Source organism: Hyperoodon ampullatus (genome assembly GCF_949752795.1).
Source record: "Hyperoodon ampullatus genome assembly, chromosome: 13".
NCBI classification, from domain to species: domain Eukaryota; kingdom Metazoa; phylum Chordata; class Mammalia; order Artiodactyla; family Ziphiidae; genus Hyperoodon; species Hyperoodon ampullatus.
Window position 1 is genome coordinate 59,478,794 of NC_136926.1, and position 26,088 is coordinate 59,504,881.

General features: G+C 36.1%; 2 protein-coding genes and 1 pseudogene across 3 annotated transcripts in view; 2 read left to right on the top strand and 1 right to left on the bottom strand.

Annotated features, from left to right (window-relative positions):
• The window catches only part of RIT2 (Ras like without CAAX 2), a gene marked incomplete at both ends in the record, with an annotated part of 543,330 nt that overhangs the window by 414,108 nt on the left and 103,134 nt on the right, over positions 1-26,088 (bottom strand).
• On the top strand, positions 2,591-3,543 carry LOC307061927 (mitochondrial genome maintenance exonuclease 1-like; annotated as a pseudogene). The gene has a single exon. The product of its transcript is annotated as a mitochondrial genome maintenance exonuclease 1-like (transcript).
• Positions 14,224-14,607, top strand: LOC307061894 (zinc finger protein 142-like; the record flags this gene model as incomplete). The annotated part of the gene is made up of 1 exon (XM_079717265.1): positions 14,224-14,607. The coding sequence occupies one exon, from the start codon at positions 14,224-14,226 to the stop codon at positions 14,605-14,607; it is 384 nt and encodes a 127-aa protein (XP_079573391.1).

Sequence of the window (26,088 nt, forward strand, 5' to 3'; positions counted from 1 at the left end):
CCAATAATTTCCCAAGTATTTTATCATTTAGTATAAACCTCATCTCCTTAGATAAATAAAATTTTGTTGATGTCCTGCAAACATGTACTAACACAAGTAAATATATCTTCCCCTTTAGCTCCATTTTAAAGAGTATAATAATTAATGGAGATAATTACTGGAGTCTCATTCATGTGAATGAGTGACGGGGCAAAGTGTTCAGATTTTATAATGTGTATAATTTGCCCTGGGAGTTATCATAGACATTAAAATCTAGTCTATATCAGAATTCATATTCTTATTATTTGTTATAATAAAAATTTACTCTATTTGACATCCTGATTCTGCAATAAAGCATTTCCTGGTATTTTATCATGTTAGTAACTAATATATAACATATGCCTTGGGGCTGAATGTTTTTCTTCCATAGTTTTAGAAGATGACCCCACCATGAAACACCTGTGATTTAAATGTTTATTATAATATTGTATCTTTGCTAAGCATTTTCCTTTATTTGATGAATCTCCATCTTTTTCTAGAAATTTTATAATACGCTTTGCAGACTAGGTCATAGGCTAGTGACAGGGTTCAGAACATGCTATCCCAAAATATGACATCTTGACATGGTGAACATTTTAAGGTGAAGGGGTGTGAGAAATGACAGGTACAGGAAAGACCTCACCTATCTTTCTTGAAGCAGGTTATAAGACCCTCTTCTGAGAGCTGTCCCTGTCATACATGGAGGAAAAAAAAAATTATCTCTAAAGGAGGGATGCTGAGAGACTCAGAACAAACAGGACTTGCTAAGTTCCCCCAATTTACCACCCTTAGCTCATCATACCCTTTTATTTTATTACATTTTCCCATGACTTTCCACCCTTCATCAAACCTATTATAAAAATGCTCAAGCTTAGCCACTTCTTAAGGTCTTCATTTTTAAATGAAGTTTCCAGAGTCATATAAAATTTAAATAAATGTGTATGTTTTATCTTGCTAATGTCTTTTGTCAGTCCAACTTACAGGACCCCAGTGTGAGAACCTAAGATGTGTACAGGAAGAGAATGTTCCTCCCCTACACTAGTCAGCCGCTTACATTACCAGAAGAGCATTGGACAGTTTAAACAATTTTCTCCTGCCCCATTACATATTTCTTCTTTCTGCCTGAAATTTCCCATTCAGTGCTTTGTGCCTTGCATGATTCTGGGTTCCTTTACTCTCTTTTGAAAACATCATTATGATAGGGATAGAGTAGTATAATTAATCAGTTTAGAAATCCCACTAGGAGATTAAGGACAGAAAGGGAATTTTAAGGGAGTTGGGGAGACTGTTGTAAGCTAATGACCACTCAAGAAAAGGATCCAATAACCTAGCAACAATCTGCACTTCCTTGAAGGAAGACCAGCTGTATCCAAGTGTCAAATACACTCAAGCCAGAAGTCCTGATAATCAAAACACAAGACAATAGATATGGGGACTGAATCTTGTTACATGAAGTCAAAGAGTTAATAATCCCTGAAGCGTAGCATTTCTGCATGTAGCCAAGACAGAAATATAGGTGAAAGGGGAAAAAAAAAAAAAAAACTAGTTGAAAGGGGACAATATACGGAAACCTGAGATGAATTACCATATTTTAGTATATGTTACTACCCTCTTGTTAATATACATATGATTTCAATAGTGCCATGAGAGTCCCAGCTAAACCATAAAAGGCCAAGGGAGGAACTAATAATGTAAGCCTTGATGTCTGCCCATGATTGAGGAAGAAGATGGTCTTCTCCCCTCCCCACTTTTTCTTTGATTATGAAAGTGTAGTCCTCTTTGTTCTTGGGGCTGCTGCGCTCCCTTGTCAGTCTGCTTGTATCGCTCACAAGTATTCCATGCTAATAAATTCACTCTTTGCCCCACAGTGAATTCTTTCTGCAAAGAATGAGACAAAAGAACCTGAGTTTCACTAAGTCCTGAAAACAAGTGAGCAATTTTAATCAAGACAGTGTGTTTGAGGCCCCTCCTAGTCAGGAATCATACGTTCAAGTCCCAATCTGAATTTTAGCTGGGTTTGAGTCCCATGTGCGAGGGAGTGCAGTTTCAATTAGCTTCTATCAGGTTTTACAGTCCTTCATGATACAATAGATGCTTCAGCCAGGCAGAAAAAGCTCTGAAAAGGGAGATGGACTACACTCTAAATAAAAGTCACACTTTTTCTATGGCCTTACCTAGATGATTTCTAAATAATTATTATAACCTTTATAATACTATACTCCTTCAGGGCATTTTTTGGTTTATACATACTTTTAAGCTATATGCTTTTTATTCACAACAGTGTAAAATGACATAAAATTAAATTTAAAAGCTAATAGACTGGGTTTCAGAAGCAAATTTTATTGTAATTGCGTTAGGCTGGAATGATGGAGCAAACCCAGATAGACGAAATATTAAAAAAATTAATGCAAGGGCCTAAGTCAAGAGCAAAGTGCGGGACCGACGAAAGTACCAGCCCACGGTGTCGTCATGCTGTGGAGACGACAGAGCGTGCTGGCTTCTGAGGAAAGCAAAAATTAAAAAGGCCCTTGACATTAGGAGTAGACTAGAGAGATGTGAAAAATATCTAAAGATGAAGGTATTTCAGACCATCTGCAGGCAGCTTATAAGTTCAAAGGGGTTTTCTGTAGAACCAGCCCCCAGTGTGATCTTCTCCACTTCCTCTTATACGTGTGGTGGGAAGAAAAAAGTGAACGTTATGAAGAAGTGGACCCAAAAAAGTACTCTGATTTAGTAAGGTCTGTCTTGTCATTCAGAGGCCACGCTCAGACTCCACAGCCTTTGTTCGAGGAAGATGCTTTACTCTATGGATCTGTGAGGAAGTGTAAGGCCCCAAAGCAAAACGAAGAGGCAGGAGGTCCACGAAACTGAGGTCCTCTCTTCAATCCAGAGAAAAGCGGAAAAGCAAATGCAAGAAATGATCCTACAATTCCTCTGAAAATCCCTTTGCAGAGGAATATGACACCAAGGGTGACCCAAGTCCTTCAGCAGACCATGAACTCAGAACAGATTTCGTGTTTGGAGAGGTGGAAACAGTGGATGATTCTGGAACTGGGAGAGGATGGTTTTGCAGAATATACTTCAAACATGTTTTTACAAGGGAAATGGTTTCATGAAGCCTTGGAAAGCCTACTTTCACCCCAGGGGAACTTAAAAGAGCGAGATGAAAATCTCAAATCTGGCTACATCCAAAGGGTCCAGCATGTTCTGAGAGATGTCAGTGGAGTGTGGGCTCTGGAAAATGCTGTTAAATGTGAGACCCTAAAGTATGTAGGTCTGCTGCACTGTGTGGCTGATTATCAGGGCAAGCTGTGTGTGACTGATCGGAAGACGTCTGAGAAACCAAAGTCTTTCATCCGAAATACATTTGACAACCCGCTGCAAGTCGTGGTGTATGTCGGTGCCATAAACCATAAGGCCAACTACAGCTTTCAGGTTCACTGTGGCTTGATCGTGGTGGCCTACAAAGATGGGTCCCATGCCCACCCACATTTCATGGATGCAGAGCTCTGCTCCCAGTACTAGGCAAAGTGACTTCTTCGACTAGAAGAATATACAAAGAAGGGGAAGAACCTGAATATTCAGAAACTAGATACGGGGCAGGAAGCTGTGTGGGAAGGTTCAAGACTTTCTCACAGTTTGGGAAGATGTATTGCTGTTTCCTGTGATCTAGAATGAGGTGCTACAGGGTCTGAGAGCTGCAGTAACACAAGCTGAACTAGTAATTTGTTGAAATTTATTGCAACCAAAAAGGCAAAGCCGGAAAAGTTAAATTAAAAAGCCAGACTTCGGCACATAAAAGACTAGCTCTGCTACCTCTGACTAGCATTTACCCCCAAAAAAAGGGCAAGCAGCATTGGCACAGTGTTGGTGCCTCTTGGACCCCCGTAGACCTTTGGGTATTCCGGGCAGGATGCCCAGTCTTTGAACTGAGAGATTCAGGGTGGTGAGGCCTGGTTCACAGAACACTTCCCTGGGGCACGCCAGCAGGGAGGGCTGTGCACCCACAGGGTGTATGTGCAGTGAGAATTCGTGTCAGCTAACTACTGCTGCCAGTGCAGGCTCCTAAAACTTGTTTTATGTATGGAGTTCCCTGTATTTCATTTTGGGGGAAAAAGCTTCCATTTGACATTTTTGAAAAATAAACGTGATTCCTTAGCCTCAAGTAAACATTGCTCTCTCAAAAGATGAAGTATACTCACCATATCGTGGGCTATACCCCTTGGCATCTCACCAAATAACACTCAGAAGCAACCAGGCTACAGTCTGAGAATCGTAATTGTAGGTATTTTGGCAGCTATCTTCTGGTTTGAGTCAAGTAATTGTGTACGTGGAGAAAATGTATTGTTTGTTGAATTTTCCAGCTATGGGGAAAAATAATAACATGTAATTTTTTCTGTGTTTGATAAGTAATAAAATTGATTAGTTCACTGGGTTCAAGAAACTTAAATAAATGCCCACTACAGCTCTGGGGGAAGGCTCCCTGTTTTATGGAGTAGGTTAGCATTTAAGTTACAGTTGCTGTCTTAATATAGTAGGGTGCTACAAACACCTTTTCCTTCATTAGCCATTAATTATAAGAAATAAAATACAAGATGTGAGTAAGTAAAAAAATAATAATAATGTAACAATGTTATATTTTGGTTTGAATAATACATTTTACAATTTAAAAAGTATTAAATGAGTTGGACCTGCTATGACATCTGTTCAATGAAAAAATACATGGGGGTTAAAATTAGTCAACATAATTATCTGACACAAAATAAATTTGAAGGAGATGCACAGTTTAAGGGAGATTTTATTATTAAATTTCAACATACCACAGGTTGGTTCATTATGTTGGATTTGTTATGGTGACATGAACATTTGTTCTTTTTCCACTTGCTTGATCCAGTACCTCGGCTGGATTTCATCCAACCTCTAAGACAAACATGTTTTCATCCCAGTACAGCCCTGAGATGAGGTCTGCCTACAGCTGGACTTTTTATACTGGCCTCCAAACAGCTGATAGCTCAGGGCCTTGCCAACCTGGGAACTAGAAGAACTTTGCTAGCAGATGACACAGGTGGTTGCTCCTTTGCTCTATTAACATTTACAGAATTGAATTGTTTTTATTCTGTCTAAAGCAGTGGTTCTCAAAATGTGGTCATGTAACCCCAAGCAGTCTGAGAGACTCTTTCACAGGATTAATGAGATTCTCTCTTTTTCCAACTTCCTATATGTATGAAAATGGATTTTTTTCATATATTCAACCAAAATATACTGAAGCATATTGAATACAGAAGTAAATAGATGACTCCTAATGTCTTTTAAGCTAGGTATCTTTGGAGATTTAAAAATAAGTAAAATAATGTCATTCTTCTCAATTTATTTTGAGACATAAATCTTTTAAAGTTACTTGTTATGATATATTTTAAATTAATATTTATTATACCTTTTTAATAAATTAGTTCAGTTTTATAAAAAATAGTTTTAATTTATAATATGGTACATATCAATAGAAATTATCCATATAATCAAAAGTTCTTTGGGGTCTTTATTCATTTTCAAGGGAATGGAATGAAACTAAGACCAAAAAGTTTGAGTTCTACTGATCTAGGGCAAAACCTTAGCTTGATAAAATAAAAGCAGGTGGAAAAAGTATGATTATTCATACTCAATTAATATTTATATTCAATTAATAACATTTGTAAAACCTATAGTTAAAGATTAAACAACATAGAAGCTCACTTGGTCAAGATAATTATATATAACTCCAGATCTCATTTTTTTCATTTTTGTTTTCTATCTTTTCTTCTCTATGTTTCCATGTCATATATTCATGGCTAATGTGCTTATATATTTTCCTTTTTATCTTTCCCTTTTCCTCTCTCTGTACCCAACTGTTTCTCCTTTCTCTCTCTCTTTCTTCCCTCCCAGACCTTGCTGCCATCTTTTTCTATTTTACACTACTGTAAGTGTACATAGTATCAAATCATAGAATTAAAAATATATGCTTTTCTTAGTAAATAAAATTTTAATATATTTATATCAAATCTCTCATTTTACTCTCTCCTCAAGGTAGCTAAAATTAAAAGTTTGGTGACATTTCTAAAAACCAAAAAGACACCAAAAATAAATATTTAATTCATACTTTAATGTAATGTTTGAAATTTTCTCTAGAAATATTTTAAGATTCTTAGAAAAGCATAAAAGGAAAATAAAGTAAAAAGCAAAGAAAATTATTTTATTTATGGGAAGTGAGGAGTCTTCAAATGAGAAGAATAAGTGAAATGTATATATATATATATATATAAAACTTAAACTAGTGATTGGTCAATTCTAAGGTCTCAGTGAACATTATCAAGACATAAAAATTCTTTTATTTGGAATGATTTACATGATTTCTCTTTTCCAATATTGCATGGTGGTCTCAGGGTCAAATTGGCTAGAATATAATGCTTTTACAAACTGCAACACACATGTTCATATGATGTTATCCCATCTGTTTGAAATATAACATTTCAATCAACTGGTGTTTTGCTTTCATGAATATACCTAGATTGATAGCCCTTGTATTATCCTGGGAATGCCAGTTGTTTTTGCTTTTATCTTTTTGTCTTTGAATTAATAAGTCAGTAGAGAAGAGAATATAATTTATGTACTGGTTTCAAAGATTGTTTAAAACACATGATACACTGAAATTAAAAAAAATATATTGTTCGAGCCTAGAATATATACCCTGATTACTTCATTAGTGTTGTTTCCTGTTGTTTGATCTTCTTAATATATAAACTGTAGCACTACTAGTACAGCACTCCAACTCTCTAGAGCAAAACCTAAGTGAATTATGTAAAAATAACAGGTAAACCAGCACTGACATACATGGTGACATACATGGTGATAGTGAATACTGGTGTGAGAACTCTCAAAGACAGCCTGTACTTACCTTTCATAAACAATGACACAGTAGGAGCTACTTGGAATTTGTCTAGGGTTTAATAGAAAGATCACTGAGCAATGATGTGAGCTGAGTTCTCAAAATAGCTAATGCTAAGTTAATTCAAACTAATCATAATAACAGCTCTAGTTTAATTTCCTTAACTCTAAACCACAAGGGCTATATCAGACATATTATTAATTTTTATTCTATTGTATTTTTATTCAATAACTAATTGTACTACTGTTAGGTACCCTGTTAACTTTTGGGACACAGAGTTGAAGTAGATAAACCCCGTCTTGAAGGAATTCACAGTACAGTGAAGGACACTAAAGGTTATGATATTTAATCCCAGGTTCTTATTTAGGCAAAGAAGAGAAGAATGTAATCTAATCTTGGATATGAGTAATTACTTCTCTGAGACAATGGGGACAACTCTGAATCTCAAATAGTGAATATAGTAAATGTGTGTTAAAAATGTGCATGGAGGGCTTCCCTGGTGGCGCAGTGGTTGAGAGTCTGCCTGCCGATGCAGGGGACACGGGTTCGTGCCCCGGTCCCGGGGGATCCCACATGCAGCGGAGCGGCTGGGCCCGCGAGCCATGGCCGTGGAGCCTGTGTGTCCGGAGCCTGTGCTCTGCAACGGGAGAGGCCACAGCAGTGAGAGGCCCGCGTACAGCAAAAAAAAAAAAAAAAAAAAAAAAAAAATGTGCATGGAGTAGGAATTATTGGAGACTTCCAGGCAAAGGAAACAGTATATTCAGGAGTACCAAAGGCTGAGGAAACGTGATAACTTCAGGAATTTCTGGTAATTCAGTATAATGAAGCCTTGGGTGTGGAAAGGCCAGATGGAAGATGGAGAGGGAAGCCAAGTTCATATTGCCAAGGCCCCATTATGCTAATCATTTAAAATTTTATCCTGAAAGCAATGAGTAATCGTGAAATAATTTTTAAGAGGAACTGACATATTCAGAATTGCATTTTGAAAACAAAACCCGTTGGCAGAAATGAAAAAATAGATATGAAGTGACATTACTGCGTGAAGGGATACCTGTTAGGAAACTGCTATGGGAAAGCTAGGTAAGAAATAATGAAGGCTTGACATATGACTCCAGCAGCAGTAGTGGGAATGGAGGAATGGATTTGATAAATATTATAGGAAGAAAATTTGTAGAAATTAGAGACTGATTAAATGTATGAGATCTGGAAGAGAGTTATTTTTCTGGGTGGATGGGGTGGTGCTCTTTGCTGAGAGAACACAGGAATGGGAACAGGTTGGAAAAGCTGATAAATTTCCATATAGGATAGATTCAGTTTAAGTTTCCTTTGCATTTATAATGGGAGACATCCATCAAAACGTTGGACATATGGGTCTAGAAATCAAGAGATGATCCCTCAATTATCTTTTCAAATAATTTTATAACTAAATTTACCCAAAAATTGCTTAACTAAGAGAAACTTTTTTAGTGCTAACTATATTCTAGCCATTAGTCTAAATCTGAATAATTGAAAAACTGAATATTATTTAAGTATTTGCATTGCCCTTGCTTTGAAGTAGCTCACTAACTCAGAAGGAATATGTCTTGTTATCTAATAATTAACCCACAAAATATAGAAAATAGAATGCCAAAAGAAATATTCACCTTTTAATTCTTTAACCTATTTTAGAATACCCCTCAGTCACATTTTTCCAGATAAAATTTCTACTTTATCAAGCTAGAGATTCCTTTGAGCTTCTTCTGTTTTATACTCCCTCTCTTTTTGTGTGGCTCTTTGGATTATCACAAGACTGTTCATATGTTGTTTGACACAGAGACAGACAGAGTACCCAGGGCTCTACCAAAGTTTTACAAGCCAAGTATTGCCAGACAGTAACTTCCTGGACAATGACACTTCTCTTTTGAATTTATCTTAAGCTTTTTCTCTTGTTACTTCCATTGTCTTTCTGTTCAACAATTGATAATAAATAACAATCAAGTCCCTTTCCCTCTCACAATGTCAACTTTTAATTATTGCATTAACTTTTATTACATATATAATTTTTTAAGTTAAATAATTCCGTTGTTATATGTGAAAAAGAATCATTACAAAAATATGGATGCTCTAAGAAATTTAATTAGGATTATGTAAATAATAAAGAACTATGTATAGGAATTATTTATTAATTGGACTTTCTTGTTTCTATTATAATATCTGTCATGATTTATATAATGAAAAATGTGATTGAAAACAGATGATATTTCCCAGCTCTAACTTCCTGAATCTTTCATGGAATTTATATAATCCCCCATAGAAGACACTTTAATCTCCATTGCATATAGGATCAATCCCAAACTCCCTAGTTTGATGCTCAAAAATTCTTCCTAATTTGTTAGACTGAATTTGAACATAAAATTGTGAACTCCAGCAACTGATCCCCTTTCCAGCCTATACCTGTGACTTGGTGCCAGCCATGTCTGTTTGTTTCCTTCTCTCTCTATACTCACCAACCTTTAGTTCAGTTTTTCTTCTTTTCTGGGAACTTTCCTGATCTTTCCAATTTTCAGTGATCCTAATTATATTCAGCACTTATTCTCTGTCACCCTCTCACTTTCTTCATATGTGTATATCTGTGTTCCAAAGTCACCTATAAAAGAAACGTTGAGGGAAGTGACCAGGAGTGAGCAAGAGACAAAGAGTTTTATCTTGCCCTCTAATTCCAGTCACATTGCATATTTTCTTATGTCTCAATAGTACTTTTAGATAGATTATATGCATATGATTAAATGAGACTCAGAGAGGTTCAGATAACTTCTTAGAACTCCCTCAGGTTTTAATGGGGAACTGGATTTGAATTCAGAGCTGCCTGTTTTTTCCTCTTGCTCATCTTACCCATGGCCAGGATGAGGTGGGCATGGGCTTTGAAACTGGGGTGTTAGGGTTTAAATTGCAATGCTGCTCCTTGCTAGCTATGTGGACAAATTTATCAAACATTTTCTATATTCTCTACTAAGGATTTTACAAACCTCAATACAGGTAAGATTGTGAGCAAGAACACTAAGCCATGGTGGTAATATTATTGTCACTTTATAAATAAGGAAATTGAAGCACAGGGAGTTTGGGTAACCTAAGCAAGTTCATAGAATTAGAGGCACAACTGAACTTCAATCCTGGGAAGTCTGAACCTACATTCTAAATTAATATGCTAATCATTATGCCCCTATGGGAAACTACTATAACCCTTTTAAGCAGCAACAGTTTCATCATGTATAAAATGGATACAAGATTAATTAGAAGATTAAATGAGATAATAGGAAAACAGCACAATGACTTGCATAGTAGTAACTAGATAATAATGATTGTTGTTATCTTAATTATTTTGTTTCCGAATTAAGGCCTACAGAGCCTCCTCAGGCCCTAGGCTGCTCGAGGTCTTTTGCTTCAGTGGGGAAGGGTACTTTTCCATTTGGGTTCAAGCAGCCAAATAAAACTGAAGCTGAGATCAATACAGCACAAGCTTTATTCAATAGCTAAAGAATGGAGAAGCAGGAACTAAGTTCACAGAACAAATTCTCACCCAGAAGATGAGAAGGATTTAATTTTAAAGAGTAAAGACAAAGGGAGGAAGAGTGAGGCTAATGATGGGGAGACATATGCATTAGTCTATCTGGAAGGGACAGAGGTTTTTCAAGGGAGTGGGAAACCACCCCTTTTTGATTCTTCTTTGGTCCTTAATGTCCTGTAATGGCCATTGGTAGGTGTGTTATTTATTATGCTAATATAGTAAAAGCAGTGTATAATGAGACTCAGGGCCTGTTGGAGGTCAGATTTGTTTGTCATCTTTGTCCGAGCTGGTCCTACTTGTTTTTCGTTTGTTTGTAGCTTCCTTTCTTATCTCTATATCCTTTAAATTAAAGATTTATGTTAATTTCTGCTAAAGGTGGTGGTAGGTTTGTTTTGAGCAAAGACCTGAAGCATCTCTGGCAACAATTTGTGCTGTCTGGAGAGCTGGGGGCAGGAATTATATATTTTTATCTCATCAAAAATTAACTCTGCATATAGTTACTTGCTTCATAAAAACTTATTCATTTTATTATTTAATATATTAGTTATTTTGAAAGATGAAGTGAAAAAAGACAGAGCGTTGTTAAATATTGACAGATACATCAATACAGTATTAGATCCTTTTAGATTTAAACCCTATTCAATAATGGAAGAATATTTTATGACACCACTTAGAAATAAGCTTTGTGGGGGAAATTTCATCATTGGACATTATATCCATTTAATAGCAAAAGCCTTCAATATAATCTACCTCAGAATCCAAAACTTGCTTTACTCATGTTTTCCAATAATATTGCAATCCAAGTGTATTTTGGACTCTGCTCCATTATTTTCTATCATTACTCCCTTTAGGACACTCATATCTAAATGTGCCCACAGCATAGCACCTAGCATGCATTGGTATGGAGAACTCTCTGATGATTTGCAATCTGTACCAGGAGAGAAAATGTTGTGGAGTCAGTTCTTTTTTGAAAGTTAGTTTTATTTGTCCCCACCTCCAAATTCTAGCCAGTCTCCTCCTAAATATGTGCCTGTGATTGCAAGGATGACAAGGCTAGAGTGTGCAGTTAGGTCAGTTCTCAAATACCCCTCTGAAAAACGTGGAAGAACTGAAAGTAGACAGGATAATGACATCACCCAACGGATAACAGAGAATTCCAGGTTGAGATCCAAAGGTGTCCCTCTGAGGCAATATATAAATTGTTACAAATAAGATTAAGAAGATTACTATATCCCAGAAAGAGAATTAATCTATAACTCCTAGAAACTAAATTGAATTATGTCAAATAAACATGTTAAAAATAAAAAGGATATAATAAAGAAAGGTGGGGCTTCCCTGGTGGCACAGTGGTTGAGAGTCCGCCTGCCGATGCAGGGGAATGTGTTCCTGCCCCGGTCTGGGAAGATCCCACATGTCGCAGAGCGGCTGGGCCCGTGAGCCATGGCCACTTTGCCTGTGCGTCCAGAGCCTGTGCTCCACAATGGGAGAGGCCACAGCAGTGAGAGGCCCGTGTACCGCAAAAAAAAAAAAAAAAAAAAAAAAAAAAAAAAAAAAAAAAAGATGGTCTATATGGAATCAAGATAATTAATTGAAGAGCAATTACATGACAGGGATAAGTCAGGAATGACTAAGGAGATATAAATGTTATCTGGAAAGTGAGTATTTTAATCATCAGAAAGAAAAACACAATACTCTAAAATTTTCCACAACCTTCTCCAATTCCTTATACTGTTTCATGTTCTGCTTTCCTATTTTTATTTTCCTATATACCAGTGTGCTTTCTTATTCTGTTTGCTTGTATCTTGATAATAGAAACGTTTCTTGGCATAGCAGAAAAGAAGTTTCTGGTCATTGGAAAAAGAATAGCTTTCACAGTAAATTAGTATTTCTGGTTTTTATATTTTTATTTTATTTTATTTTTATTGAAGTACAGTTGATGCAAAATATTGTTTTAGTTTCAGGTGTGCAGCAAAGTGAGTCAGTTATACATATTCATTTATTGATTATTTTTTTAGATTATTTGCACATATAGGTCATTACAGAGTATTGAGTAGAGTTCACTGTGCTGTTAGTTATCTATTTTAAATATAGTTCTGTGCACGTGTCAATCACAATCTCCCAATTTATCCCTCCCCTCTTCCCCCCTGTAACCATATATTTGTTTTCTACATCTGTGATTCCATTTGTTTTGTACATGATTTTATTTGTACCATTTTTTTTTTAGATTCCACATATAAGTGTTATCATACTATATTTGTCTTTCTCTGTCTAGCTTACTTCACTCACATGACTATCTCTAGGTTCATCTGTGTTGCTGCATGTGACATTGTTTTGTTCTTTTTTATGGCTGAGTAATATCCCACGGTACATGTGTACCACAACTTCTTTATCCACTTCTCTGTTGATGGACATTTAGGTTGCTTCTATGTCCAGGCTATTGTAAATAGTGTGGCCATGAACATTGGGGTGCATGTATCTTTTTGAATTATGGTTTTCTCCTGATATATGCCCAGGAGTGGGATTGCTGGGTCATGTGGGAGCTTTATTTTTAGCTTTTTAAGGAAACTCCATACTGTTCTCCAGAGTGGCTATAACAATTTACATTCCCAACAAGAGTGTAGGAGGGTTCCCTTTCCTTCACACCTTGTCTAACATTTATTGTTTGTAGATTTTTTGATGATGGCCATTCTTCCCGGTGTCAGGTGATACCTTGCTGTAGATTTGCTTTGCATTTCTCTAATAATTGGTGATGTTGAGCAGCTTTTCATGTGTTTCTTGGCCATCTGTATGTCTTCTTTGGAAAAATGTCTATTTAGATCTTCTGCCCATTTTTTGCTTGGGCTGTTTGTTTTTTTAATATGGAGCTGCATGTGCTGTTTGTATATTTTGGAAATTAATTCCTTGTCAGTTGCTTCATTTGAAAATATTTTCTCCCATTTTGAGGGCTACCTTTTCATTTTGCTTATGGTTTCCTTTGCTGTGCAGAAGCTTTTAAGTTTTATGAGGTCCCATTTGTTTATTTTTGATTTTATTTTTACCACTCTAGGAGGTTGAACAAAAAAGATATTGCTGCATTTATATCAGAGAGTGTTCTGCCTTTGTTTACCTCTAAGAGATTTATAGTATCTGACCTTACATTTAGGTCTTTAATCCATTTTGAGTTTATTCTTGTGTATGGTGTTGGGTAGTGTTCTAATCTCATTCTCTTACATGTAGTTGTCAATTTTCCCAACACCACTATTGAAGATACTGTCGTTTCTCCATTGTATATTCTTGACTCCTTTGCCATAGATTAGGTGACCATAGGTACATGAGTTTATCTCTGGACTTTCTATCCTGTTTCATTGATGTATATTTCTGTTTTTGTGCCAGCACTATACTGTTTTGTTGAGAGTATCTTTGTAGTATAGTCTGAAGTTAGGGAGCCTGATTCCTCCAGCTCTTTTTCTTTCTCAAGATTGCTTTGGCTAGCGGTCGCACAAAAGGAGTCACAGGAGGCGGCTCCAGCTGCTGGTCGACCATAGAGATGAGGCTCCCACCCGTGCAGGGCTGGGAGTCTTGCAGGTTACAAAACGGCTTTCCCATTTGCTGGCACTTGTGATTCCCGCTCCGGCCCAACGATGTGGACGCTGTCATCGCCTCCACTTTACAGATAGAAAAGCTGAGGCCTCGAGAAGTGAGGGGACTGTATCTGTCCAAGGCCACGTGCATGTAAGAGGACATAGCACACAAGTTGGTAGTGATGACAGACCCTGTGTTGGACTCACAGCCAGTCAACAGCACTGGGGAGATGGATGGACTGTGCCCTGAGCTATTGCTGATCCCCCGACCTCTCTCTAACTGTGGACTCCTAGAACCTGTCCAGAGACCCTGTCCTTCTGGGAACCCTCCACCTTTGCCTGCTGACCCAGGCTGCCTGCTGGTAGAAACCACAGCAACTGAAGAGGACACAGAGAACATGGAGATCATTGTGGAAGCAGTAGTTGGAAACCTGTCCCCAGGTGCTCCTGGAGAGACCCCAGGTACCAACACAGTTGCTAGCAGGCCAGTGAGACAAGCAACCCTGAGTTTTTTTTCTGTGCTGTTTTTGATCGTTGTATATAAATATGATGAAGACACAAGGTAGCATCCTATTTTTATACTTAGAGATGTAATCTGATTTGCAGTTGATGAATGTTGATTGAAGTCTGGTGAGGTGGTGCACAACTTGTACCAAGCTCTTGGCAGTCTATCCCTGCGAGGGCTTCATGTCTGCTAGGCAGTAATCCAGAAGGGAAGACCTTTCTGACACCTCTGCCCAATCCTTACTCCTATAGTCCTCAAGGATTCTTTTCTCCATGTTGACCCTCCTACCCAGGAACTGCAGCCAGGGATTAGGCAAAAAGCCCAGCCTCTCTCCACCACCCAGGGCTTGGCAGGGCTTCCTAGCAGTATTTCCCTGCTCTAGTTTCTTGCAGATAACACACTTAACTCACCCAAGGCATGCCGTTAAGAGTGGGAGTTGAATAATTTATATTTACATTAGAAGAAAGAGTCTCCCCTTTAATCTCCCCACATCTCAACTTCTTATTTTTAGGTAACTTCCCTGTTTTGTAACTGTCATCTTCCAGCTACAGTTGTACCATTTTTCCTTGGTAGTGTACAAAGAATACTGGGAAAGATTAGCTAGTTTGATTGTATAATATTTCTAAACTTTGATGTGGTGAAAGAAATAATAAATAAATTAAAAAGGAACCTGGAAAAAAAAAAAAAAGATTGCTTTGGCTATTCCAGGTATTTTGTGTCTTCATACAAATTGTAAAATTTTTGTTCTAGTTCTGAGAAAAATGCCATTGGTAATTTGATAGGGATTGCATTGAATCTGTAGATTCCTTTGGGTGGTATTTTGACAGTACTGATTCTTCCAATCCAAGAACATGGTATATCTCTCCAACTGTTTGTGTCATCTTTGATTTCTTTCATCAGTATCTTACAGTTTTCTGGGTACAGATTTTTGCTTCCTTAGGTTCATTCTTAGATTTTTTTTTTTTTTTTGGTGTGATGCTAAATGGGATTCTTTCCTCAATTTCTTTTCTGATCTTTCTTTGTTAGTGTATAGGAATGCAAGACATTTCTACATATTAATATTGTATCCTGAAACTTTACCAAATTCATTGATGAGCTCTAGTAGTTTTCTGGTAGCATCTTTAGAATTTTGTATGTATAGTATCATGTCATCTGCAAAGAGTGACACTTTTACTTCTACTTTCCAATCTGGATTCCTTTTATTTCTTTTTTCTTTTTTTTTTTTCTCTGACTGTCATGGTTAGGACTTCCTAAACAATGCTGATAAAAGTGGAGAGAGTGGACATCCTTGTCTTGTTCTTGATCTTAAAGGAAGGGCTTTCAGGTTTTACTTTTGAGTATGATGTTAGCCACAGGTTTGTCATATATGGCCTTTATTATGTTGAGGTATACTCCTTCTAAGCCCACTTTCTGGGGAGCTTTTTATCATAAATGGTGTTGAATTTTGTCAAAAGCTTTTTCTGCATCTGTTGCAATGATCATATGGTTTTCATTATTCAGGTTTTTTGTTTTGTTTTGTTTTGTTTTTTGTGGTACATGGGCCTCTCACTGCTGTGGCCTCTCCCATTGCAGAGCACAGGCTCTGGACGTGCAGGCTCAGAGGCCATGGCTCATGGGCCCAGCTGCATGTGGGATCCTCCCGGACTGGGGCATGAACCCATGTCCCGTGCATCGGCAGGCAGACTCTCAACCACTGCACCACCAGGGAAGCCCTCTTCAGTTTTTTAATGTGGCAAATCACATTGATTGATTTGCATATACTGAAGAATCCTTTTATCCCTGGGATAAATCCCACTTGATCATGGTGCATGATACTTTCAATGTATTGTTGGATTCGGTTTTCTAGTATTTTGTTGAGAATATTTGCTTTTATGTTCATCAGTGATATTGGCCTGTAATTTTCTTTTTTGTTGTCTTTGGTTTTGGTATCAGGGTGATGTTAGCCTCATTGAATTAGCTTGGGAGTGGTCCTTCCTCTGCAATTTTTTGGAAAAGTTTCAGAAGGATTAGTGTTTCCTCTTCTCTAAATGTTTGATAGAATTCACCTGTGAAGCTATCTGGTTCTGAACTTTTGTTTGTTGGAGTTTTTTATATCACAGTTTAAATTTCATTACTTGTGATTGGTCTTTCCATATTTTCTGTTTCTTTCTGGTTCAGTCTTGGAAGGTTGTACCTTTATAAGAATTTGTCCATTTCTTCTAGGTTGTCCATTTTATTGTCATATATTTGTTTATAGTAGTCTCTTCCATGTCTTTGTATTTTTGTGATGTCCATTGTAACTTTTCCTTTTTCATTTCTAATTTTATTGATTTGAGCCCTCTCCCTTCTTTTTCCTGATGAGTCTGGCTAAATGTTTATCAATTTTGTTTACTTTTTCATGAACCAGATTTTAGTTTCATTGATATTTGCTATTGTTTTCTTTGTCTCTATTTCATTTATTTCTGCTCTGGTCTTTATGATTTCTTTCCTTATACTATCTGTAGGTTTTGTTCTTTCTCTAGTTGCTTTAGGTGTAAGTTTATGTTGTTTGCTTGAGGTTTTTCTTGTTTCCTGAGGTAAGATTGTATTGCCATAAACTTCCCTCTTAGAACTACTTTTGCTATGTCCCATAGGTTTTGGATCATTGTGTTTTCATTGACATTTGCCTCTATGTATTTTTTTTTTTATTTTATCTCTGATTTCTTCAGTGATCCATATTGTTAGTAACATATTGTTTAGCCTCTATGTGTTTGTGTTTTTCACAGTCCTTTTTTTCCTGTAATTGATTTCTAATCTCATAGTGTTGTGGTCAGAAAAGATGCGTGATAAAATTTCATTTTTTTTTTTTTTTTGCATTTACCAAGGCATATTTTGTGGCCCAAGATATGATCTATCCTGGACTATGTTCCATGTGAACTTGAGAAGAAAGAGTATTCTGCTGCTTTTGGATGGAATGTCCTATAAATATCAATTAAATCTATCTGGTCTAATGCATCATTTAAGGCTTATGTTTCCTTATTGATTTTCTGTCTGGATGATCTGTCCATTGTTGTAAGTGGGGTGTTAAAATGCCCCACTATTATTTTGTTATTTTTGATTTCCCCTTTTATGGCTGTTAGCATTTGCCTTATGTATTGAGGTGCTCCTATGGTGGGTGCAGATATATTTACAATTGTTATATCTTCTTCTTGGATTGATCCCTTGATCATTATGTAGTGTCCTTCCTTTTCTCTTGTAATAGTCTTTATTTTAAAGTCTGTATTGTCAGAAGTGAGTATTGTTACTCCAGCTTTTATTTGATTTCCATTTGTATGGAATATCTTTCTTCATTCACTCACTTTCAGTCTGTATGATTTCCTAGGTCTGAAGTGGGTCTTGTTTTTATATCTATTCAGCCAATCTGTCTTTTGCTTGGAATATTTAATCCATTTACATTTAAGGTAATTTTCAATATGTATGTTCCTATTGCCATTTTCTTAATTGTTTGGGGTTTGTTTTTGTAGGTCTTTTTCTTTCCTTCTTTTCTTCTGTTCTCTTGTGTTTTAATGACCATCTTTAGTGTTGTGTTTGGTTGTTTTGTGTGTGAGTGTGTTTGTGTGTGTGTATCTATTGTAGCTTTATGGTTTGCATTTCCCATGAAGTTTTGATATAGCAGTCTGTATATATACAAGGTGGCTTTAAGCTGCTGCTCTCTTAAGTTCCACTTCCTGCATTTGTATTCTCCTCTTCTCACAGTTGCTGGGTTTGCTTTCATATTTGTGTGTGGGTGATTTCTTACTTTTACTATATATTTGCCTTTGTCTGTGAACTTTTTCATTTGTACTTTTCTTTTTGCTAGTTGTGGCCTCTTTTTTTCCCCGCCACATAGAGAAGTTTCTTTAGCATTTGATTTGAAGCCAGTTTGGTGATGCTGAATTCTCTTAGCTTTTGCTTGTCTGTAAAGCTTTTGATTTCTCCATCAAATCTGAATGAAAGCCCTGGTGAGTACACTATTCTTGGTTGTACGTTCTTCCCTTTCACCAATGTAAGTATATGTGCCACTCACTTCTGGCCTGTAGATTTTCTGCTGAGAAATCAGTTGATAACATTATGGGCATTCCCTTGTGTGTTATTTTTTGCTTTTCCTGCTGCTGTTTAAATTATTATTTTCTTTACAAATAAAAAGTTGATCAGGGTAAAGTATTCTCAGGACTTATTATTCCCATGGTGCACTCATGAAAGTTCATTTCTGAACCTGAAAAACAAAGAAGATCTTGAATCTGTTGAGATGCCCCCATGGTTCATATTTGTGGTTTAAACCTGCTGACATTTTCCATTTAAACTTGGGCTGTCAAATCTAGCTTTGCATTGGATTCACCTTGGCTGTTGTTACAAGCAGCAGTTCATACGTACCCCTCAAAATATGTGGAATCAGCCAGGGGTTGATATATCATTATTTTAAAGAGTTCTTCAGCTGATTCTGATGGTACTTTTGCTATGCCTTCTGAAATATAATAATGCCATGTTCAAGAGAGAAAGACAGCCTGATAAATTGTTTCTTAATTGTGTATATGAATAGCCACCTCAAAAAATAGAAAAAAATAGCTATTTTCTTTTTATGAAGAAAAACTCTGCACTCAGTATAATTCCTTCTGATCTACAAAAAAGTCCCATCTAAGACCATGTTCTCCAAGAGTATTTGATGAATACCTGGTGAGGAATAAAGTGATGAAATGGCAGTAGGACACCAAGATGGAAATTATGGTTGTGGGTTCTTGACAAATCAGTATTAGAGGACGAATTAGAAGCAAATGAGTTAGGTCTCTCAATGTCAAGTGTATCTACCTCTAAGTGAGAAGAACTTGATTATCTTCAGGTTCTCCAGAAAATAATAAAAAATGATTAAATAAAAAAGATTAATTGTTATCAACAACTGAAAGAACGCAGACTACAATTTTTTGTAGTTTCTTTTGTAACTACTTAAAGACAAAGGCAAAATATTTCTTTGTTGTGTTTGTATAAAGGATGTAATTTAAAATATAGCACAAAGTCCACAGGTTTCACACTGAATAATTGACATTCTCTAATACCAGGGGCAGTACTGTAGGACTGACTATAAGGTTTCTGCACATGTTTTGGTCTAGGAGGAAAAAAATTGGATTCTAAGGAACATAAAAGTACACAGGCAAACTGGATTTACTAAGCAAGAATCTGAGTGCAGAGAAGTAAGATAAATGAACCAAGGGCAGGCAGATACTGTATGTGTTGGCAAACAGGTCTCTAAGGTTATGGGTTTGCAATAGCAAGTTAAAAATTAGGATGCAATGAAGGTGAATTCTGTACTTAGTCCTCATTTTTCTCTGAATTTTATTGGCTGCCTTGGTGTGTGTGGGTGACCTAGAGCATGGAGGTGAATATTTACATATAGACAAAATCTAGTCCTGTTTGCAAAGTGAGAATTAAATGAAGACATTTAAATAACATGCTTGTATCTGCTCATAGTTGACAATCAAGAACTGGTTTATTATTACACATACGTAAGTCTAAGCTGTCCAGACGTTTCTTGCACAATGATATATTTTGTGATACAGATACTGTTTACACTTTTAGAAGTTATTGGTAGAGACAAAGTTCAGGGTACTAAAGGATGACTCAAGCCATCTGTAAATCTAAGCTATCACTGTAAAACTCATCAATACCATGATACACTCAATCTGAAAACCAGCAAAAGTAATATTCCTCCCAAGACTGCAGACACTGTCATCAAAGTTAATAAACATTTATTGTAAAATATTATTGGAAAGTTTCCCAGAACTGTTTTCTCCTCGGGAAATATGTACTTATGGGAGCCATGGTCTAAAGGAAACTCTATCCCCCATCATATATTAAGTTGAGAAATAACCAATAGGGGACAGTGTAATTGGTGGCACTTATGAAAAAAGAAGTTGGCACATGACAGCCATTTTACTACATTTCAAAGATATTGAAGAAATAAATCATGATGATAGTAAAGAATTTGGATTTTTGAAACCCTAGGCTTGGAAAGTCAAATAATATAGAGACTCAGGATGGATTCTAGTCACTGAACACATCTGAATTGCTCAAGGCATCAGTAAGAACCATAGCATTCATGGGTCCCCTAGGCCTTGCCAGGAGTAATGACCAGGACAATAGCTTTTGAATGAACAAAGCTCTTATAACATTTGAAATATCTTCAGCAAACAAAGCAAACTCCTTATTTCATTATTCCTGCCTTCTGATACTTCAGATGTCCAAAACAAACTTTTATTTGATTGTATTCATGTAGTTTTGCTTTTCCATGGTCTGACTTCTGAAAAAAAAATTATTCTTATTCTTATGATGAAGGCTAAATAAGCACTTCTAATCATCCCAGGTGGTTGTGTTAATGTGGGATACCAGTGGAGACTATTTTTGAATATTGTACGTTGTGTTATCTATTAGTTAAGGCAGAGAGTATTGCTAACAGAATTAAATACTTGTTTATATTTGTTGTATCCAGATTTGTTTGCCTCCTCTTGTCCCCTAAACTACTGTTCTAATCAGCAGACCTACTTTCTACCCATTTTGATACCACAAACTTACTTATTGTTTGAGTTAAATCATAGAAGGCTGAAGCCCTTGGCTTTCCAATGTGAAGCACTAAATGTAAAATGAGTTACTGAAAATAAGACAAGTCTGGTGCCATAAACCTGTCAACCTCATCTCCAGGATTTTCTTTCCAGATGGCACCACATACTTTCTTGATTTTTACCTTGCACTGAAAAAGTTGGGCATTTATGAATCTCATGTTTCAACACATTCTCAATAATGTAAAAGAATTGGGAGTAATAAGCATGGATCATTTTGAATCCATCATGTGTGTGCATTAAACTGACATTCAATATTTAGTTAGCATGAAAAGCAGAAGACTTTTAGTTTAGGTTTAAGATTTGGTGATTGCATTCTTCAGTTTTCCATGCTCCATCAAAGAACATCAAACAATCATGGAGGAGCAGATGTTGATATATTCTCTAGTGATGAAGCTAACATCCAAAGGATTCACAATTCCTTTTTTGTATATCAGCTAAAGCAGAACCAGATGCAGCAAGTGGATTTGGCCCAAAAATTAGAATTAGCTCAAGCCAAATGTCCTTAGGAGGATTGCAATGTGTCCTGCCTGGGCAACACAAAATTCAATATTGGACTTTCTGGAGCTATATGAGAAGAGGCAACATGCAACTTACAAACAAAGCTAATTGGAACTGTATCAGGAATATTTTATTTTTAGCAAAGGATCTGGTCAGTTTATTATACCTAAATTACAGTGGTAATTAAAATGATAAAAAAAGAAAAAGAAGTGGGTAGTGGTTTCAGAGTCAAACACTTTGCTGCCATGCTTGATGGTTTAGAATAACAAACATGGTTGTAACTTTGTTGATGGTTATGTTAAGACATTCTTTCTTATGTATATATTTTAGATTAAACTAATTACTTGGATGTACAGTGACACAAAAATTACCAAAATGATAGGCCTAGCTGTGAATTATCAGACTAAGAAATAAAGATTCTACATTACCTGACTGCTGAAAGAATGGTCCAACTTTGATGCCACTGGGGATTTTGTTAGAAATGCAGACACTATGGCTGCACTACAGACCTACTACATTAGAATCTCATTTAACAACATCCCTGGGTGATTTATATGCACGTTGAAATTTGAGATGTACTGCTCAATTACTTTAAGAAGGTTTGATGTGTCAGTGTTTGTGTATGTGAGTCACATGTACAAGAATAGCACTGTCATTGAAAATCAGTTTATAAAAGATGTTTTATTTTTCAATACATTGCAACCTTGAGCCCATGACTAATACTGTTCCCTACTTCTTGCTCTTCAGAAGCAACTTGCCCCCATGTTCATCATGGCTGCCCATCCCTACTGGACTCACATCAAGGGAAAACTTCTACAGAGGCTGTAGGCTTAAAGAATGTTTGGGTATAAAGTTGCCTCTATATCTTTTCAATGAGAGATATGAAATTTTCTTAAGATAATAAGAGTAATTGCTAGTATTTACTGAACATATATATATATATATATATACAATGTGCAAACAACTCTTGCAAGGGTTTCATAAGCATCATCTCATTTATCCAAATATATGATGGGTATGATTATTCCTGTTATAAAGACGTTGATAGTGAGTTTCAGAAACTTTAAGTAAATTATCCAGGATCACAAAGGTAGTATGTGGAAGAGTCAGAATTCATACAACATAACCACTATTGTATGCAGTTTTTGCCGGAAAACCACCCTCAGCAGGAAATCCCCTTTCTTGCCAATTTAAGCAAAGCTACATTTTAACTAACTTTTAAATCAGGTGTCCCCGTGCTCTACTCATCTCTGGCCCTAGCACAACATTTAAATATTTTCATCATGGAATACCTTGCCTAAGCTGTTGGTTCTTTCCATAAATCAAAGAAGTAGAAATAAAGAATAAGCAATTAACAGATGACCAGATCTATTCCCTAGCTTCCCCTTCAGTACTCCTGTGAACAAACTGTGTAAACAAAATATTATCTAAAGAAGAATCACAAAAAGTCAAGAAGCCTGCACACAGTAGGGGATGGCGATGACTCTGACCCCCATCTCAATGATTAACTAAGATGACTTCCCTTTTTCCCATTAAAAACTTTCATGGCCAAGCAGAATCTTGAGAGATCTTTTTGGGGGTACACTGAGTACAATACCTCTGCAGATTGCTGACATTCTTATTTAAAGCAACTTTCTTTTCTACCAACATTCCTCTCTCTCATGTATTGATTTTCAGGTGCTGAGCAGTCAGACCTGATTCAGTAACAGATGCTCAGTATTGCTAATTAATAGAGAAATGCAAACCCAAACCAAAACGAGATATCACCTTACACCTGTCAGAATGGTTATCATCAAAAAGTCTACAAATAGCAAACGTTGGTGAGAATGAGGATAAAAGGGAACCACTTGTACACTGTTGGTGGGAATGTAAACTGGTAAAACCACTATGGGAAACAGTATGGAGGTTCATCAAAAATCTAAAAATAGAACTACTATATGATCTAGCAATTTCATCCCTGTGTGTGTGTGTGTGTGTGTGTGTGTGTATATATATATAAACACCAATTTGAAAAGATACATGGACCCCCATATTCATAGCAGCATTACTTACAATAGCCAAGATATGGAAGCAACCCAAGTGTCCATCAACAGATGAACAGATAAAGAAGATGTGAGATATATACGTATATATGTGGACTATTTCTGTATATGACTGTAATATTTCTCAGCCATAAAAAAGAATAAAACCCAGCCATTTACAACAACATGGTGGACCTAGAGAGTACTATGCTTAGTGAAATAAATAGACAAATACTGTATGTTATCACTTATATGTGGAATCCAACAAATAAAACACACAAATGTATATAATGAAACAAAAACAACCTCATGGATATGGAAAACAAACTGCTGATTACTAGTGAGGAGAGGGAAGAAGGGAGGGGCAAGATAGTGGTATGGGATTAAGAGATACAAACTAGTATGTATAAAATAGATAAGCAACTAGGACATATTGTACAGCATAGGAAAATGTAACCATCTTTTTAAAATAATTTTAAATGGAGTATTATCTATAAAAATATTGAATCATTATGCTGTATACCTGAGATAATACTGTAAATCAACTACAGGTTAATAAAAAAAGAAAGTTATGAGTAACTACATATATTGTGTTTCAGAACACAGAAGAGTGCATTCTTTAATATGGTCAGCTATATCCCAGTTATGAATAAAAATATCACATTCCTTTCTTCTCATTATGTTTTATATATCTCTATATATCTTAGAGTATAGTCTACAATTTTAGTGGCAGAAGCCTTAGTTTTTGGAGTTTATGAGAATCATGATTCTTAACATTCTATTCAAAATAAATATTGCATTATAATATTGAATATGCATTTTAAAATTGCATATTGCCCCAAGAGACTTTGATAAGCCACCCTTTCTCCCCATGAAAATCAATAAATTTATGAGATCCACAGCACCAGGATCATTAGTTTAAATATCCTCTTCAACAGCCTACTTATTCTAGAACAGTAGTGTAAAAAGTTAATACACTTTGGATAAATAATCATCTTATAAAAGAATGGAATAACTACATGCTTAAATATGGGTTAGTGATGCAGTATCAAGTGGGTGCATAAAAAGGAAAAAAAATTCTGTCATGCAAATAGAGAACAGAGTGGCATAGAAAGCACTGATTAGACAAGGCATCCTAAGTCAAATATGATGCAGATAACTTAGTGAGTGGCAGTCAAGATAATGGACATTCTTGAGAAAGAATTAGAAATCTGTGATTATTTTTAAAAGGAAAGGGCTGGGGACATATTCGAGATGGCTCTGGCAACAGTTACATATTTAAGAGTAAAAACAAGAGCAGGAAGATTAAATCACAAAAGAGCAGATTCAAGTCAAGCCATAAAGATCTAATCTATTATGGCTGGAATCATGCCTTTCTTTTAAAATGTTTTCAGTAAATATTAGTAGATTTGAGTAAAAAAGATATATTTTATAAATGTGATTATGGCATCATTATATTATACCATCTATCGGGGGAAAGGGTGATTTAAAATAAGAGTCACCGAATGTGTGTCTGGAACTTTTACTCCCAGCCAGGCGTCAAGAGCACAGTGTCTATGCTTTCAATCTGATAAGACTGTTGACCAATATTGACTCACTTGCTTGGTTCCATTGGTGACCTTCAGAGTTCAAGAAGTAGCCAACCTCTGGTTTATATGCAGGGAGATAAAACTCAAGACCCACCCAAGACCTTTCCATTTGGGTAAAGAATAACTTAGGGACATTGGCAACCCTAAGCCATTGACACATTTGATAAAAGTCATTTACTTCATTTTTGAAATTGATTTTAAACTTTGTTGGAGAGTTTTTATGTTCCAATCAGGTATCTAATCCAAACCTTTTAAAGTTCAATTTTTACTCATAAGTTATTTTCCTTTGTTTAGGGTATAGATTTTATGGAAGTATTAAAATGAAAATAATACAATTCTTAAATGACAATTTAGAACATTAACAAATAATGAACACTTTTGCAAAATCAAAAAAATTAGAGAATTCTTTAATTTTGTTACTAAACAGACTACCAGGTGAGTTATATTAAAAATGAAAAATGAGCCATGGGAATGATGATGGAAATGTCTATCAGGGGCCCACAAAATCTGGGATTTGAATTGGTGAAAATCACAAGGGAGGACTGAGACCTCACCCAGGTGCCACATCCTCAGTACAGAATTCCAATATCTTAAAATGAAAAGCACCTTAAAAGTTCAACTGCATGTTTTACAGATGAAATAATTTGTGTCCAGAGAGGCTAAAGGATTTTCTTAAGGATGTACAAGCTAAGCAGTGGCAACACTGGAAGCAGACATAAGATTTCATGACTTCCTTAACATTCAATCAAAAAAACCTGTTAAATTATTGGATGGATACCCTCATAAGGTGGTTCAAAATTTCAGAACAGAAATGAGTGGGATCCAA